This window comes from Scyliorhinus torazame, chromosome 30 (genome assembly GCF_047496885.1).
Source record: "Scyliorhinus torazame isolate Kashiwa2021f chromosome 30, sScyTor2.1, whole genome shotgun sequence".
NCBI lineage: Eukaryota > Metazoa > Chordata > Chondrichthyes > Carcharhiniformes > Scyliorhinidae > Scyliorhinus > Scyliorhinus torazame.
The window spans coordinates 19,814,782-19,832,357 of NC_092736.1; the positions used below are offsets into that span (position 1 = coordinate 19,814,782).

General features: G+C 49.8%; 1 protein-coding gene across 9 annotated transcripts in view; it reads right to left on the minus strand.

Annotated features, from left to right (window-relative positions):
- Positions 1-770: 770 nt before the first annotated feature.
- Positions 771-17,576, minus strand: part of LOC140404410 (CD276 antigen-like) — a 370,294-nt gene continuing 353,488 nt past the window's right edge. For 3 of the 9 annotated variants that reach the window (XM_072492913.1, XM_072492910.1, XM_072492908.1), the window contains one exon: positions 771-4,617. In XM_072492913.1, coding sequence (XP_072349014.1) covers positions 4,595-4,617 — 23 coding nt within the window. In that variant the 3' untranslated portion in view covers positions 771-4,594. Of the gene's footprint in view, positions 4,618-14,425; positions 14,704-17,576 lie in introns of those variants that run through there. The other 6 variants (XM_072492914.1, XM_072492911.1, XM_072492909.1 and 3 more) reach the window with 4 other exon arrangements.

Below are 17,576 nucleotides of genomic sequence, written 5' to 3' on the forward strand. Positions count from 1 at the left end.
CATTTGGTTCAATCGCGTCCTTGGTCGTTTAGTATAAGAGAATACAGCGGAGGGGTGCACGTCAATTGGTCTTTTGGGGAAGTGCAATGTCGATTTACTGGAAGGATACCTGGATTTAGAAAGCTACGTTAGATGAGTTGTTTAACTTTGAAAGTGGAGGGGTAGGTAAGTTGATCTAAGATATTAAGGGGAACAGAAAGGGGTAGAATGAGGGAAGCTATTTCTGTTATTGGGGGAGTGGAGGACGAGCACAATTTGAGAACGTCGGGTTTCTGGTTGCATCTCCACACAAAGGCTGGTGGAAGTTTGGAACTCTGGGCTGGAATTCTCCAGCTTGCGGGATTCCCTGTTCCCGACGGCAGCGTACACCCCGCCCGCGGGTTTCCCAGCAGCGTGGGGACGGGGGGGGCTTCAGTGGGAGATCCCATTGACAAGCGGCGAGAGCAGAAAATCCCGTCGCCAGCGAACGCGCGCCGCCGAGAATCACGCGGCTGGGGACCGGAGAACACGCCCCTGTTCTCAAACGGCAATAACCCCGCGATCGGTTGTTCATTTCAAATCCAAGTTTGATAGATTTTGTTTTGTGAACCAACAGTATGAAGGGATATGGGACAAAGGCGAACGTGTGGAGTCACAGTCCAGCCACAATCTCACTGATGGCGGAACAGGTGCGAATAGCATTTCCATATTCCGACAATGCAACTTACACTGAAAAACGAAATAGATCCACCAGTAACCATGGAGCTGGAAAAATACTCGCCTGAGGCGTATTTCAACCTTTTAACCTTATTTTATTTCAAGAAATTGCATCAATCCAGTACCCCCCTCAAACACTGAAAAATACCTCACAACACTTTGCAGAGGCAATATTGAAATGATTACCACCACGATGCTGTTTGTTGAGACTGGTCATTTTTAAACTGTGCTTCAGTCGCCTAATTATATCATTATTTAATTATAACAGTCAGTAAAATAAAAGTTCATGGTGAAAGCATGAGTCACATGGTTCAATAGCGCCGCAATATAAGTCACATGACACTGTCACTGGCCATGTGATGGAATAGTACTCTATGTGACAATAGCAGTGCAGTCAGATTCATTTGGTGTGCTCTCAGCACTCATCCTCCAAAATCTATCAGTCAACTTTATTATCAAATTTGTAAAAAAGTTAAGTACCAGCCCTTCTGTACATATTCAATTAATAAAACATGGACAAGAGTCTCCAAGCTTAAGGACCTCAGGTAACATTGTTTGAGCCGTGCTCTCGCTGTTGTAGACTTCACCTGAACTTAACAAAGAGTTAATGCCTTCTGGCATTTGCTTAACCTTTCTAACTACAACACAAATATCAAATAAGCGAAATTTGAAATTACTTAATGCAACACCACTGTCGTTTAGCCTTGTGTGAATATGCTGGTCAGGTATTTGCATACATTAACGTCACCGTTTCATATTCGATTCCTTTGCCCATCATCTTGACACATCTCAGCCAGATGGATACGCAGGTCTTGTTGGCTCCTCATTGTAAGAATGTAAATTGTGCCTCCCACCGGGGCAACAGCCGAGAGCTAATGTGATTGACTCTCAAACGCCCTCTGAAACGGGGGGCAGTTAGGGATGGGCAATAAATGCTGGTCCGGCCAGCGACGCCAACATCCCGTAAATGAATTTTAAAAAGCAAGCCACAACTGATAGAAAGGCATGCGATAACAGCAGCCATCTTGCTTTATCGACAAAAAAGCATTGAAAAAGGGAGGAAGTAGCAGATCCGCAGAGAATCACCTTGAGCAGACTTCAACCCAGTGAGAGACGAAGGGAGGCGTAAAAAAAAAAACAGCTACTGGGTCTGCCTTAAAATAATGAGGTAGCTAAAAGAGCCACAATAGCAGAACAGAAGCGAGGGACCTTACTCTCCTCCCTGTAAACCTGATTCAGTTTTGAGGATAGATTGGCGAGGTTGGGACTGTTCTCCTTGGAGAGAAGGCCAAGAGGAGATTTGATAGGGATGGACAGAATAGATAGGGAGAAACTGTTCACGCTCGTAAAAGGATCGAGAGCGAGATGGGCACGATTTGCAAATTGTGATATTAGAAAAAACCTTTTCACACAGTGAGTGCCTGGGATCTGGAATGCACGGCCTGAAAGTGTGGTGGAGGCAGGTTCAATCGAGGCATTTGAAGAGAGTGCTAGATGATTATTTGAATAGAAACAATTTGCAGGGGTAGGGGAAAAGGGCAGGGGAGTGGCGCTAAGTCATGATGCTCGTTTGAAGAGGCGGTGCAGGCACGATGGGCCGAATGGCCTCCTTTTGCGTCGTGGCATTTCTGCGATTCCAAGGGGCAGCGCGGTAGCACAAGTGGATAGCACAGTTGCTTCACAGCTCCAGGGTCGCAGGTTCGATTCCCCGCTGGGTCACTGTCTGTGCGGAGTCTGCACCTGGCTGCGTGGGTTTCCTCCGGGTGCTCCGGTTTCCTCCCACAGTCCAAAGACGTACAGGTTAGACGGATTGGCCATGATAAATTGCCCTTAGTGACCAAAAAGGTTAGGAGGGGTTATTGGGTTATGGGGATAGGGTGGAAGTGAGGGCTTAAGTGGGTTGGTGCAGACACGATGGGCCGAATGGCCTCCTTCTGCACTGTATGTTCTATGAAACTGCTGAGCTCACCTGGCAAAAGAACCTCCACAATTCGATAGTGGGAATCATCGCCGCTGAATAGACAATCTTCCGACTTCAAAACCTTCACTTCAGACAACACAAACATCTCAACTTCAAAATATATCAGGACAGCACCGAAAATGGTCCAAACTGGTCCAATTTTTCTAAGTATCGTTTGATCTTCATTTGTAACTAAGCTTTGGGTTCCTATCTGTGTGTTAGTAGCTTTATCTATTCTTAAGTAACTTCCAGAGCAATAGAGTGAAATAAGTGGGCCTTTCTTTTTTTAATAAAACTATTTGCTGCCGGGTTATTTAATACAGAATTTCTTACTCCACGGGGAAGGAAACACACACTCACACAAATACACTGTTCGCGGCAACTTTGCAGGGACAGCTTTTGAAGTGTCCCTGACAATGCTGTAGGATTTATTCCACAACATGTCGCTCTTGCTGAACAGCAGTGCCCGAAGGAAAAGCGAGACAGAGAACCATGGGGTGGTAGCAGCCTCCGAGTTTCCATCAATTTAATCAGTGGACGGAAAATAGAGGGTTATTGGTCTGCAATAGGGCACCAGCATGTGATTTTTTACTGGACTTTGTTAACTTTTAATGTTCTTGATTTTGCAGTCGCGCACTCATCTTGAAGTTTCAAGATCCCTGTGTCGTGCTTTTTTCCCTTTCCAGTTTAAACCCGATGCCAGGGGGATCTCCCGGCATCCCATCAGCAGTGATGCCAGCGAGCAGGGTAAGCAGCCAATCACATTGATGGATTCCCACAGACAGCAAACTAGAAGGCTAAAAGCGCTTGGTCCTTTGTTTTCAATTTATACGCTTAGATAACAAAACAAATGGTTGAGTGGATTTTAGGCAATAGCTAAAATATAAAGATCTTTGGAAAACAATTAGTTGAAAATGTGTTTTGATTTATCACAACGGAGAAATTTGACATTGATATTTGACAAATATGAACTTGGTTTCTCGGGGTCAGGGAAGGTGTTTGGCAGTAACTATGAGGTTAGTGCACCATTAAAAATCAAGCTAAGCCTCATTGAACAAGATGATATTTTTTTCTCCATGGGTTCGTACTGCAAGAGTAACAGTGTGTCAACATTCTCGTCAATTCATTGGTTCCCCATTGATTGCAGTCTTGGGGGTGGGCGTGAGCGGGGGGGGTTGTCCTCATCAGCATGACCTCAGGACAAACGTAGAATGACTGACAGCAACATCTGGAACTCCATGCTATTCTGCGAATGTGCAGACTCCCAGTCATTACTGTGCTTCAGTGTTTCAGCAGAGGGAATGACGGTAAATATTTCACCGTCATTTCCTCAGCGGAGTGCTACTCTTCAGCTCTAACTCTGTCTTGCTGAGGTTGTGATTGGAGGCCAAGAGGCTTTACGACACGGCGGCAGGAAAACAAAGGCCCCACGACAGGAAAGACGATGATTGCAACAAGAAAGAGAGTGCAGATGTTCCATCGAAGCCAGCATCGCTATATTCAACAGCCATAAAATCGCCAAAGACAGGACAATTCAAATCTACAGATAAAAAGAAATCGCCCAGTTGAAAAATTCCACTTCCAACTGCTTTGCATTCTGAACCAGGATGTCTGTATTTCAGGGACTGAGCTGCCCACAGAAGGCCGACAGCTTGTACACAACGTAATTAGCCACATTCTTAATTTTTTGACATCACATTAGCTTTCAACAGTGACATCTGCGCCAATCCCCAGGATAATGGAGCAAACAGTTTGTGCTAAACAAGTAGATGAAGAAAGGATTTAGCTCGACCCAGCTGTGGTGTTCAGACCTCAGTTATTCCCAGTCCCCAGGTCCGGCTCGGTTGGGTTATACTTCATGATTGCAACTGTGAGTAAGGCAGCAAAATGGTGAAGCTCTTGTAGAAAGGCCCTTGGCTTGTTTTGGGTTCTTCCGCGTCATTCGAGCACTTCCTCCTCTGCTGAAAAAAAAGAGACAAAAAGAGGTGGAACATTTGATCAGAACAGGCTCGCATGGGCTGGATCGCATAGCCAGCAACAAAAGCACAAACAGGATCAAGCAGAATCACGTGGCCCGTTATTTTTGCAGGCTCCTTTGTTTTGAGTAGATTTAGCGCCTTAACGAATGCGTTGAGAAACGTAGACAGATGTTATTCGAATGAGATGTTGAGCCAAGACCCCTCCGCCAACTCAGGTGGAAGACAAAGATCCCATCAATCTTTGAAGATAAGTCTTCTCCCTCTGTCCTTACCTAACACCCCCCAAAAACAGATTTGTCTCATTGCTTCGCTTTTAAAAAAATATTTCAAGGGATGTGGGCAGTGTTGGCAAGGCCAGCATTTGTTGCCCAATCCTAATTGCCCTTGAACCAAGTGGTTGGTTGGGCCATTTCAGAGAGGCAGTTAAGAGTCAACCTCATCGCTGTGGGTCTGGAGTCACGTGTGGGCCAGACCGGGTAAGGAAGGCTGATTTCCTTCCCCAAAAGCCATTAATGAACCAGATGGGTTTTTACAACAATCAGTTTCCTGGTGCAGTGAGTAGCACTGTTGCCTCACGGCGCTGAGGAACTGGGTTCGATCCCGGCCCTGGGTCACTGTTCGTGTGGAGTTTGCACATTCTCCCCATGCCTGCGTGGGTCTCACCCCCACAACACAAAGATGTACAGGGTAGGTGGATTAGACACACTAAATTGCCCCTTAATTGGCCTCACCTGAGGAAGGAGCAGCGCTCCGAAAGCTAGTGATTCGAAACTAACCTGTTGGACTTTAACCTGGTGCTGTAAGACTTCTTACTGTGCTCACCCCAGTCCAACGCCGGCATCTCCACATCATGGGTACCATCGACACTTCTTAAATGAGGAAAGGCGTGGGCAGACTGGTGGAGGGAGGTGTCATTACCCCCACGAGGGCCACGGGGAAACACTCATTGATCTCCCCCATCGGACTCGTGGGGCGGGATTCTGTGGGAATCAGTGGGGCAGGCAACTCCGGCGTGAAGGAGTGGCGTGAACCACACCGGCATTGGGCTGCGCCGAAGGTGCTAGGCACCTTCAAGGGCTAGGCCGGCACTGGAGTGGTTTGCGCCATGCCGGCCGGCGCGGAACAGGCGTGGCGCCATGCCACCCAGCGGCGAAGGGCCTCCGCCGGCCGGCGCGAGTTGGTGCATGCGCGGGAGCGCCAGCGTATGCTGCCGTCACCCCAGCGCATGCGCATCGGTCCACAGCAGCCGACGCGGAGGAATAGAGTGCCCCCACGGCACAGGCCCACCCGCGGATCGGTGGGCCCCGACCCACGGGCCAGGCCACCGTGGGGGCACCCCCTGGGGCCAGATCCGCCCGCACCCTCCCCCGAGGACCCCAGGTCCCGCCGGTAAGTACCTACTCTAATTTACGCCACTCGGCCCATCGCGGGCTGGAGAATCGCCCGGGGGGGGGGGGGGGGGGGCGCTGCCAACGGCCGCCGACCGACGCGCCGCGATTCCCGCCCCCGCCAAATCCCCGGCGCTGGATAATTCGGCAGCCGGCACGGGCGGGATTCGGGATTCACGCCGCCCCCTCCCCGGGTCGGAGAATCCCGCCCGTGGAGTACAAGCTCCCCACATGGGGGGCACAGGCCAACCACCTGGGGCCCGCTATGCGTATGGTACAAAAGCAGGGCCCACTCAGGGCCTGGTGTAACAAGTCCTCCCAGTTGGATTACACTGGGAGTGAGATGCTGCATTACGCAGACTATTGTAAATATGTAAATAAATCCATCTTCTCTTAAGTCAGCTTTCCTCTGAGGAGGGTATACCAGAGTTCCCTGGGGCTTATGTGACTCACGTCACCAGTGATGAAGTGATAAAGGCATGAATATAGAATTGGAGGAGTACAGAATTACAATGAGAATGATTTACAATATCGGAGTGGTGTCAACTGACAAACTTACCTGCCCCATGATAGACGTTTGCCTTTTATTTTAGTGCCTCTCAGGATATTGAAGGATGGAAGTTCTTATGCTGAGCGCATGCAACATCTCGAGATGTGCTCCCCATTGCACAGTATTCCTCCTTTGGGACTGCATCTTTAGGAACTGTCAGCAGACAGCTTCTCCACCCATTCCTTTCCCAGAATGCACTCGCGAACAATGCTCCCCCACTGCTGAAACGTAGAGCAGGAGGTGGCCGTTTACCCCTTGAGCCTTGTCACCGTTCAACCTCGTCATGCCTGATCTACATCATCACTTAGTTTTATCCACTTTGCTCCATGTTCATCGTTAGGCTGACCCACTAAAAATTTATCTACAGAAGGCAAAGTATTATAGAGGCTAGAAATCGGAAAATATAAGCAGAAATGGCGGAAGCACGTCTGGAGAGAGAAACAGAGTTAATATTTTGGGTCCAGGGTCCTTCAATTTTTAATTCGCTCACAGGATGTTGGCTTCGCTGACTACGCCAGCAACTGTTGCCCATCCCTAATTGCCCCTTGAGAAGGTTTTGGTGAGCTGCTTTCTTGAACTGCTGCAGTCAATGTGGTGTAGGTGCACCCACTGTGCTGTTGGGGAGGGAGTTCCAGGTTTTGACCCAGTGACAGTGAAGGAACAGCCGACATATTTCCAAGTCAGCGTGGTGTGTAGCTTGGGGAGGAACCTCAAGGTGGTGGGGCTCCCAGGTATCTGCTGCTCTTGTCCGTCTAGATGGTAGTGGCCATGTGTTTGGAAGGCGCTGCCTGAGGAGACTTGCTGAGTGCATCCTGTAGATGTTACACATGGCTGCTACCCTGCCTTGGGACTGGAGGGAGTCAATGTTTGGTGGATGGGATGCCAATCAAGCGGGGCTGCATTGTCCTGGATGGTGTCGAGCTTCTTGAGTGTGATTGGAGCTGCACTCATCCAGACATGTGGAGAGTATTCAATTACACTCCTAACTTCTGCCTTGTAGATGGTGGTCAGGCTTAGGGAAGTCAGGAGGTGAGTTACTTGCAGTAGGATGGCTCGCCTCTGACCGGTTCATGTAGCCATTGTATTTATATGGCTCGCCCAGTTCTGTTTCTGGTCAATGGTAATCCCCATGATGTTCAACTGTACAAAACTCTGGTGCGGCCGCATTTGGAGTATTGCGTGCAATTTTGGTCGCCGCATTATAGGAAGGATGTGGAAGCATTGGAAAGGGTGCAGAGGATATTTACCAGAATGTTGCCTGGTATGAAGGGAAGATCTTATGAGGGAAGGCTGATGAACTTGAGACTCTTTTCGTTAGAGGGAAGAAGGTTAAGAGGTGACTTAATTGAGGCATACAAGATGATCAGAGGATTAGATAGGGTGGACAGTGAGAGCCTTTTTCCTCGGATGGTGATGTCTAGCATGAGGGGACATAGCTTTGAATTGAGGGGAGATAGATATAGGACAGATTTCAGAGGTAGGTTCTTTACTCAGAGAGTAGTAAGGGCGTGGAATGCCCTGCCTGCAACAGTAGTGGACTCGCCAACACTAAGGGCATTCAAATGGTCATTGGATTGACATATGGACGATAAGGGAATAGTGTAGATGGGCTTTAGAGTGGTTTCACAGGTCTGCGCAACACCGAGGGCCGAAGGGCCTGTACTGCGCTGTAATGTTCTATGTTCATAGCGGGGATTAAGCGATGGCAATGTCATCGAATGTCATGGGGTGATGGTTAGATCTTCTCCTATTGGAGATGGTCAATGCCTGGCACTTGTGTGGTGCAAATGTCACTTTGCTACTTTACAGTTCAAGCCTGGATATTGTCCAGGTCTTGCTGCATTTGGGCAGGGACTGCTTCATTATCTGAAAAGTCATAAATGGTGCTGAACATTGTGCAGTCGTCCGCAAACATCCCCACTTCTGACCTTATGCTGGAAGGGAAGTCATTGATGAAGCAGCTGAAGATGGTTGTGCCTTGGACACTACCTCGAGGGACTCCTGCAGTGATGTCCTGGAGCTGAGATAATTGACCTCCAACCACCACAACCATCTTCCTTTGTGCTGGGTATGAGTGCAACCAACAGAGACCCTCCCCCATTGACATCAGTTTCGCTCGGGCTCCCTGATGCCACACTTGGTGACTAGGGCAGTCACCCTCACCTCTGGAATCAAGGCTGTAATGAGGTCAGGAGCTGAGTGACCCTGGCGAAACACAAACTGAGCGTCTGTGAGCAGGTTATTGCAAAGTAAGTGCTACTCGATAGCACCGACGACACCTTCTATCATTTTGCTGATGATGGAGAGTAGACCGATGGGGCAGTAATTGGCTGGATTGGATTTGCCCTGAATTTTGCAATTAGGACAATTTTCCACATTGCCGGGTAGATGCCAGTGTTGTAGCTGTAGTGGAAATATTTGGCTTGAGGGGCAGCAAGAGCTGGAGCATAAATCTGCAGTACTATTGACGGGATATTGTCAGGGCCCGTAGCCTTTGCAGCATCCAATGCAGCCATGTTGTTCCATCACATGGAGTGAATTGACTTAAGACTAGCATGTGTGATGCTGGGGACCTCTGGAGGAGACCGAGATGGATCATCCACTCAACATTTCTGGCTGAAGATTGTAGCGAATGCTTCAGCCTTGTGCACGGATGTGCTGGGCTCCTCCATCATTGAGGGTGGGGATATTTGTGGAGCCTCCTCCTCCAGTGAGTTGCTTAATTGGCCAACACCATTCACAGCTGGATGTGGCAGGACTGCAGAGCTTAGATCTGATGCGTTCTTTGTGGAATCGCTTGGCTCTGTCGATTACTTGCTGTATGCTGTTTAGCAACACAAGTAGTCCTGTGTTGTAGCTTCACCAGGCTGACACTTCATTTTTAGATATTGCTGGTGTTGCTCCTGGCACGCTCTCCTGCACTCTTCATTGAACCAGGGTTGGTGGGAATGGCAGAGTGGGGGAAATGCTGGTCCATGATGTCACAGCTAGAACAAAGAACAAAGAAAAGTACAGCACAGGAACAGGCCCTTCGGCCCTCCAAGCCTGTGCCGACCATACTGCCCGTCTAAACTAAAATCTTCTACACTTCCTGGGTCCGTATCCCTCTATTCCCATCCTATTCATGTATTTGTCAAGATGCCCCTTAAACGGCACTATCGTATCTGCTTCCACCACCTCCTCTGGTAGCGAGTTCCAGGCACCCACTACCCTCTGTGTAAAAAAACTTGCCTCGTACATCTCCTCTAAACCTTGCCCCTCGCACCTTAAACCTATGCCCCCTAGTAATTGACCCCGCTACCCTGGGGAAAAGCCTCTGACTATCCACTCTGTCTACGCCCCTCATAATTTTGTAAGCCTCTATCAGGTCGCCCCTCAACCTCCGTCGTTCCAGTGAGAACAAACCGAGTTTATTCAACCGTTCCTCATAGCTAATGCCCTCCATACCAGGCAACATTCTGGTAAATCTCTTCTGCACCCTCTCTAAAGCCTCCACATCCTTCTGGTAGTGTGGCGACCAGAATTGAACACTATACTCCAAGTGTGGCCTAACTAAGGTTCTATACAGCTGCAACATGACTTGCCAATTCTTATACTCAATGCCCCGTCACAGATTGCGGTTGAGTACAATTCTGCTGCTGCTGATGGCTCACAGCGCCTCATGGATGGCCAATCTTGAGTTGCTAGATCTGTTCTGAATCCATCCCATTCAGCACGGTGGCAGTACCACACAACACGATGGAGGGCATCCTCAATGTGGAGCTGTGACTTTGTCTCCACAAGAACTGTGCAGTGATAACTCCTACGATACTGTCATTGGAAAGATACATCTGCAGCAGGTAGCTTGGCGAGGATGAGGTCAAGTACATTTTCCCTCTTGTTGGTTCCCTCACTACCTGTCGCAGACTCAGTCTAGCAACGATGTCCTTTCGGACCCGGCCTGCTCGGTCTGTGGTGGTGCTACCGAGCCACTCTTGGTGATGGACATTGACGTCCCCCACCCAAAGCATATTCTGCACTTTTGCCACCCTCAGTGCTTCCTCCAAGTGGTGCTCAACATGGAGGAGTACTGAGTCATCAGCTGAGGGGCGTCAGTGTGTGGTAGTCAAAAGGATGATTCCCTGTCCATGTTTGACCTGATGCCATGAGAGTTCTTAGTGACTGGAGTCGAGGCTGAGGATTTCCAGGGTAACTCCCTCCCACCCGTGTGCCACTGTTCTCCCACCTGCGCTGGGTCTGTCCTGTCGTTGGGACAGAATGACTATGTCAGGCTGTTGCCCAATTGTGGCACAAATGGTTTAGCGATGCCTCCCTGCAGGATCTCCTCCAGGCAGTCCAGGAATAAGGGGAAGTCATGTTTCCCTGTACAGGAGGCCCGCCCGTCTGGCCAAGGCAGCCTGGATAGAGATTGTAGCAGGGATTAGCAGCCGTCGGGTTCACAAGCAAGGGAGCCTCGGGTCCAGTGCAGAAAAATTCCAAAGTGGTATTCCTACAGGAATCAAGCAGTGTAAATGTGTGAGTGAGAGGGATGTCAGAGGGCAGGAGCTTGGGTTCTGGGCTTCCTTACCAGGCATGTGGGAATCGAAGGAGATCAGGAGTGTGTGTATGTGTGTGTGAGGGGCGTGTGTGTGTGTGTGTGTGTGTGTGTGTGTGTGAGGGGTGTGTGTGTGTGTGAGGGGCGTGTGTGTGTGTGTGAGGGGCGTCTATGTTTGTGTGTGCACGTGAGGGGCGTATATGTTTGTGTGTGTGAGGGGTGTATATGTTTGTGTGTGTGTGTATGCGTGTGAGGTGTGTATATGTTTGTGTGTGTGTGTGAGGGGTGTGTGTGTGTGTGAGGGGCATATATGTTTGTGTGTGTGACAGGCGTATATGTTTGTGTGTGCGTGTGTGTGAGGGGCGTGTGTGTGTGAGGGCTGTATATGTTTGTGTGCGCGGTGTGTCTGTGAGGGGCGTGTGTGGGTACAGGTCTCTCCCCCTCCCCCCCCCCCCCCCCCCCAAGAGACCACAAACAGCCCATACCGTCCCTAAGTCACGACAGGCCTACAAACCGTTAAGTTAATGCCGGTGGTGATGGGATGAAGACCTTATGTGGTCATTGATTGCCCATTTCAGGCCCTCTTGCCCCACCTCCCCCCCTTACCCCGCCTCCCCCATCCTTACCCCCCTCCCCCACTGCATTTAGAGTCACTTCAGGGGATTATTTTCCAAACAGTTCAAGCTTCACCCCTGTGCAGAGAAACAAAAAAACCTTTGCATCGAAAAATTAATTCATGGAAAAATACCAGAAGGGACTTTCTAAATTATTCACCAGTTTCCGATTTGCAGATCAAAGGCGTGAGATTGTCCAGTGGGAGATTAAATCAAACTAGCAAAAGACAAACTCAGGAAGTATTTTTTTTTCCCCGGAAGGGGTGATCAACACTTGAAACGTATTCAGCTACAGCCAGGCGACTCACGAACCACTTTAGTCACTTGCGCAAAGGCTCCTGACTCCCCAAAGCCTTTCCACTATCTACAAGGCAAAAGTCCGGAATGTGATGGAATACTCTCCACTTGCTTGGATGAGTGAAGCTCCAACAACACTCAAGAAGCTCGACAGTAGCCCCACTTGATTGCTCCCCCTTCCACAAACATTGATTCCCTCCACCACCGAGTCACAGTTCCATTTTCACCGCTCCGACTCAAGTGCGGAGGGAGTGCAGCATTGTTGGAGGTGCAGCTATGAAACCTCTGTCCTCACGGGTGGGGGTAAAAGATCTGATGGCACCATCTGGGAGGTGAGCAGGGGAGCTGTCCCCGATATCCTGGTCAATAATTGCACCTCAGCAGAATGACAGGTTGGGCAAGTGGGCAAATCAATGGCAGATGCAGTATAATTTGGATAAGTGTGAGGTTATTCACTTTGGAAGCAAAAACAGGAAGGCAGATTACTACCTGAACGCCTGTAAATTGGGAGAGGGGAGTGTGCAGCGGGACCTTCGCGTCCTTGTGCACCAGTCGCTGAAGGTAAGTATGCAGGTGCAGCAGGCGGTAAAGAAGGCTAACGGTATGTTGGCCTTCATTGCGAGAGGTTTCGAGTATAGAAGCAGGGATGTGTTGCTGCAATTGTACAGGGCCTTGGTGAGGCCACACTTGGAGTATTGTGGGCAGTTTTGGTCTCCTTCTCTGAGGAAGGATGTTCTTGCTCTCGAGGGAGTGCAGCGAAGGTTTACCAGACTGATTCCAGGGATGGCGGGACTGTCGTATGAGGAGAGATTGACTAGGTTGGGATTGTTCTCGCTGGAGTTCAGAAGGAGGAGGGGGGACCTCATAGAGACTTGTAAAATTCTAACAGGACTAGACAGGGTAGATGCAGGGAAGATGTTCCCGATGGTGGATGTGTCCAGAACCAGGGCTCACAGTCTGAGGATTCAGGGTAAACCATTTCGGACAGAGATGAGGAGACATTTCTTCACCCAAAGAGTGGTGAGCCTGTGGAATTCATTACCTCAGGAAGTAGTTGATGCTGAAACATTGAATATATTCAAGAGGCGGCTGGATATAGCACTTGGGGAGAATGGGATCAAAGGCTATGGGGAGAAAGCAGGATTAGGCTATTGAGTTGGATGATCAGCCATGATCGCGATGAATGGCTGAGCAGGCTCGAAGGGCCAAAAGGCCTCCTCCTGCTCCTATCTTCTATGTATCTATGACAGAAACAGATTATGTGGTCATCAAACATCACTGCCAGTGGGAGCTTATTGTGTATGAATTGGCTGTGAATGCACATCACAAAATACCTCACTGGCTGGAAGACACTTTGGGATGCCCTGGGATTGTGAAAGGCGCTATACAAATGCAGGTCTTTCCTCTTGCCCTTTAAGTGAAGGTTCAAAACCTGAAATCATTTGGGGAGCATGGCTTTTGTTCCCCAATCTTCCAGGACGAGCAAAATAAGAGGGGGTTGAATGGTCTTCCGTCACTTCAATTGTCTCGCAATCCTGCGAGTACTCACGGGTCACCACAAGCAACAATTTGGGCAAACAGCAATTGTGTTTTGAACTTCTCATCCCAATTAGCAAGGAATCGCTGTCATTCAAATCCTACTCAAGTGTCTTATGGCTTCAGTTTGACTGCATTTAAGTAGCGCTTAAAAATATGCAGCCCAAAGTGACCACTCTGCCCAATCATTCATTTATAGTTTTCAGTTTCATAGAATTTACAGTGCAGAAGGAGGCCATTCGGCCCATCGAGTCTGCACCGGCTCTTTGAAAGAGCACCCGACCCAAGCCCACACCTCCACCCTATCCCCATAACCCAGTAACCCTACCCAACACTAAGGGCAATTTTGGACACTAAGGGCAATATATCACGGCCAATCCACCTAACCCGCAGATCTTTGGACTGTGGGAGGAAACCGGAGCACCCGGAGGAAACCCACGCAGACACGGGGAGGACGTGCAGACTCCGCACAGGCAGGACTTGAGCCTCCTCCCATCTTCTTTACCATAACTCTCTATTCACTTCTCCCTCATAGGCCTGTCTAACTGCCCCTTAACTAAATCTATACCATTTGATTCAAGGACTCCCTGTGGTAGCGGGTTACACACTCTCTCCACCCTGGAGTTTATTTTTATTTGTGGGCATCGCAGGCTGTGCCAGCATTTATTGCCCATCCCTAATTGTCCCTGAGGGAGATTTAAGAGTCAACCACATTGCTGTGGCTCTGGATTCACAAGTAGGCCAGACCAGGTATGGACGGCAGATTTCCTTCCCTAAAGGACATTAGTGAACCAGATGGGTTTTTAAAACAATCGACAATGGAGTCATGGTCATTGTTAGACTTTTAATTCCAGATTTTTATTGAATTCAAATTTCACCATCTGCCCCGGTGGGATTTGAAGCTGGGTCCCCAGAGCTTTACTCTGGGTCTCTCGCCAAGTAGTCCAGTGATAGTACCGCCATGCCATCACCTCAAACTCTCCACTGGATTTCTCGGTGACGATCTTAGCTTGACGGCCTCCAGCGTTGCAGTTCCTCACAAGCCCAGACACGGAAATTATAAATAGATAAAAACCACGAACCAAGCAATTTGTTTTTTTTTAAAAAAAGCTTGAAGTCTGCTCTTCCGCAGGATTGCCGCAGAATCTTCTGGGTGACGAGAGAAAGAGAGAAACAGCTGAAAGGGGGGGGGGAAGAAGCACAACTTACAGAGACGCCTCTGGAGCTAAACCGCCCCAAGTGTGAGCTGTCAACCACACTGACATCGTTAAGTTGCGGCCTCGGCGCGTCAGTCAACAGTATTCAAAGGTGCAGGGCAGCCGAATGAAAAATTGGCAACTTGAAGCGAGTCAGCGACTGTGACACGAATGGAAAGAAAGCAGCAGCTGCAAGGAGGAGGAGGAGGGGGTGGGGAAAATAAGCAGCGCACAGTGCCCAGTTAGCTGGGCTCCTAGGTGCAGGAGGGGTTTGCGGAGGGAATTCCGAAGCACACGGGGGCCCAGGCGGCAGGAGGCACGGCCGGAGCGATGCCAGTCTGGGATGCTCACGGGGCCAGAATGAGAGGGCTGCAAATGTCTGAAGGGGATTGAGGAGCTGGAGGGGATGATAAGAGTCAGGGGCCCACGAGGCCACCGGGGGATTTGAAAGACGTGGCCAATTTTTTAAAATCGAGGCATTGCCCATGCAGGAGCCAATGTAGGCGAGCCAACACAACAGTGTTGGTTCTGGGAAGAGATTGGATAGACTTGGATTGTTTTCCTTGGAGCAGAGGACACAGAGGGGGGGACATGACTGAGAGGTATAAAATGATGAAGGACGTAGATAGAATAGACAGGAAGAATCATTTCCCCTTGGTGGAGGGTTCAATGACCAGGGGGGCATAGATTGAAGGTAAGGAGGTTCAGAGGAGATCTGAGCAAAATCTTTTTCACCCAGAGAGTGGTGGGACTCGCTGCCTGAAAGGGTGGAGGAGGCAGAGACCCTCATAACATTTAAGATGTATTTAGATGCGCCCAGGCGATGCCAGGGCAGACGGGGCTATGGGCCAAGCACTGGAAAATGGGATGGGAAACGTTAGGCGACTGTTTTTGACCGGCGCAGACGCGAAGGGCTGATGGGCCTTTTCTGTGCCGGATGATTCTATGGGCACGATCCTATGGCCACCGCGCGTCGGATAAGCAGCGCGGTGCGACGCAGTGTGGCCGATAAAAGCTAGGAGACCCCGCTCCCGGGATCTGCCTGACTCACAACGCCGTGCGCGATCCAACGCGATCTCGCGAGATGTTGTGATGTAAATCCTGCGGGATCACGTTTTGGCAAATCTGTATATGAGCGCGACACTTCGAGTCTCACTCTAATGTGTAGATTCCCAAGGCACCTGAGGCTTTTGGATTCGTCCCATCCGCCTCAGAGACCTCGGGCAAGCGGTGGTCTCGGGGGACCAGGCGGAACGGCCACTCGTGGGGGTTTCCCAGGAGATCAGAGGCCCTCAGCTGCATGTCCTCTCGGCAGGGTGGTGGCCTGGCACTGCTGGTGCCACCCAGGCCGTGCCAGGCTGGCAGTGCCACTTGGGTGCCAGCCTGTCACTGCCAAGGTGACCAGGCTGCATTGCCAGCTGGCATGGGCGCTGCCAAGTTGGCATTTCTTTGCATGCTTGCCGGGTTGGGTGTTGGGGAAGATGCAGGGAGACCCTCCCTCAGTGCATTCGGGTTGAGGGGCAGGGGGCCAGGGATTGCTTCGGGGGCCTCGGAGATCAGGACGTCATTTAAAAACGCGAGTCGCATTGAATAGCCCATGTGTTTCGCGGCACTGCGAACACCGGGGAACGCGAGGCTAAACGTGCTCGCTACGGGACTTTGTTCCCATTTAGTTGTATGACTCTAATGTGGATGGGTGAATGAGGTTGGTTGCAAGTGAGACTGTGGACAGCACAACGTAGGGTGACCTCCGGTTTAGAGAGGGTGCAATGTGCAAGGCATTGAAATAGTCAAAACAAGTGACTAAGGCCTGGAGAGGAAATCCTTCTGGAACTGAGCCATACCCAGAAGGAAAATAAACAGTTCGGACTCGTATTCCTATTTCCTCGATTTGCTACTTTATTTTTCTTTCGGTGTATGGATGCCAGAAGGGCGAAACCCTGATTTGTTGGGGGTTTATTGGTACATTCTCCCCCTCGGGCCTAACTATGATTACCCCCAAGTCTGGGATTCTCAGACTTAGAAAAAGGAGGCTGCTTGTAGTCCCGGTCCTGGCCACCACGTCAACTGCGCTGCTGGGCCGACTAAGGGACAGGCCCATCAAGCTGGCCGGCAGCTCTCTTGAGGCGAGACTTCTTCCCTAGATAGAGAGCATTAAGTGGCTTCAGGGCTGCCTGTATTGGCGGTGATGCATTCCCGGTGACCCTTCAGACCTGGAGTGTGCAAAGTTGGGCTGCACTCAATGGGACTTTCCTCCAGCAGCAATAATCAGGAATCAGTCATTCCAGATTCAGGCAAGAGGGGAGAAGAAAATATCTCTTAAGTTCTGGATATAAAATATTGTTGACTTTTAATAATACTTTCAGGTTTAATTATGATCACAACAGCTCTCGTGGCCAACTCCCCATTTCCAGCCCGAAACATGAGCTTATTCAAAATTATGCCACCCATATCCCATCTCACAGTTCTGCCATTTAACCATCATCCTCTGCCAGGTCACCTACATTTGCTCCTTTTCTCACAATGTATCAATTTAAATCAGTCTTGCTGTCATCGTCTTCCATCATCTTGGCCCTCTCTGCCTTTGTCACCTCCTCCAGCCCTACAATCCTCCAACACCTCTTCGCTCCTCCGATTCCGAACTCTGTTTTCCCCCCGGGTTTTCTTGCTCCACCTTGCCTTCAGACGTCTGGGCCCTAAGCTCCTGTTGTTAACCTCCCCGCTTCACTTTCCACTTTGTAGACATTCCTTATGAAGCTACATCTTCGTTCAAGCTTTTAGCCAGCCTATCTTACAATGGTCTTAAGTAGCGTGAGTTTATTTTAA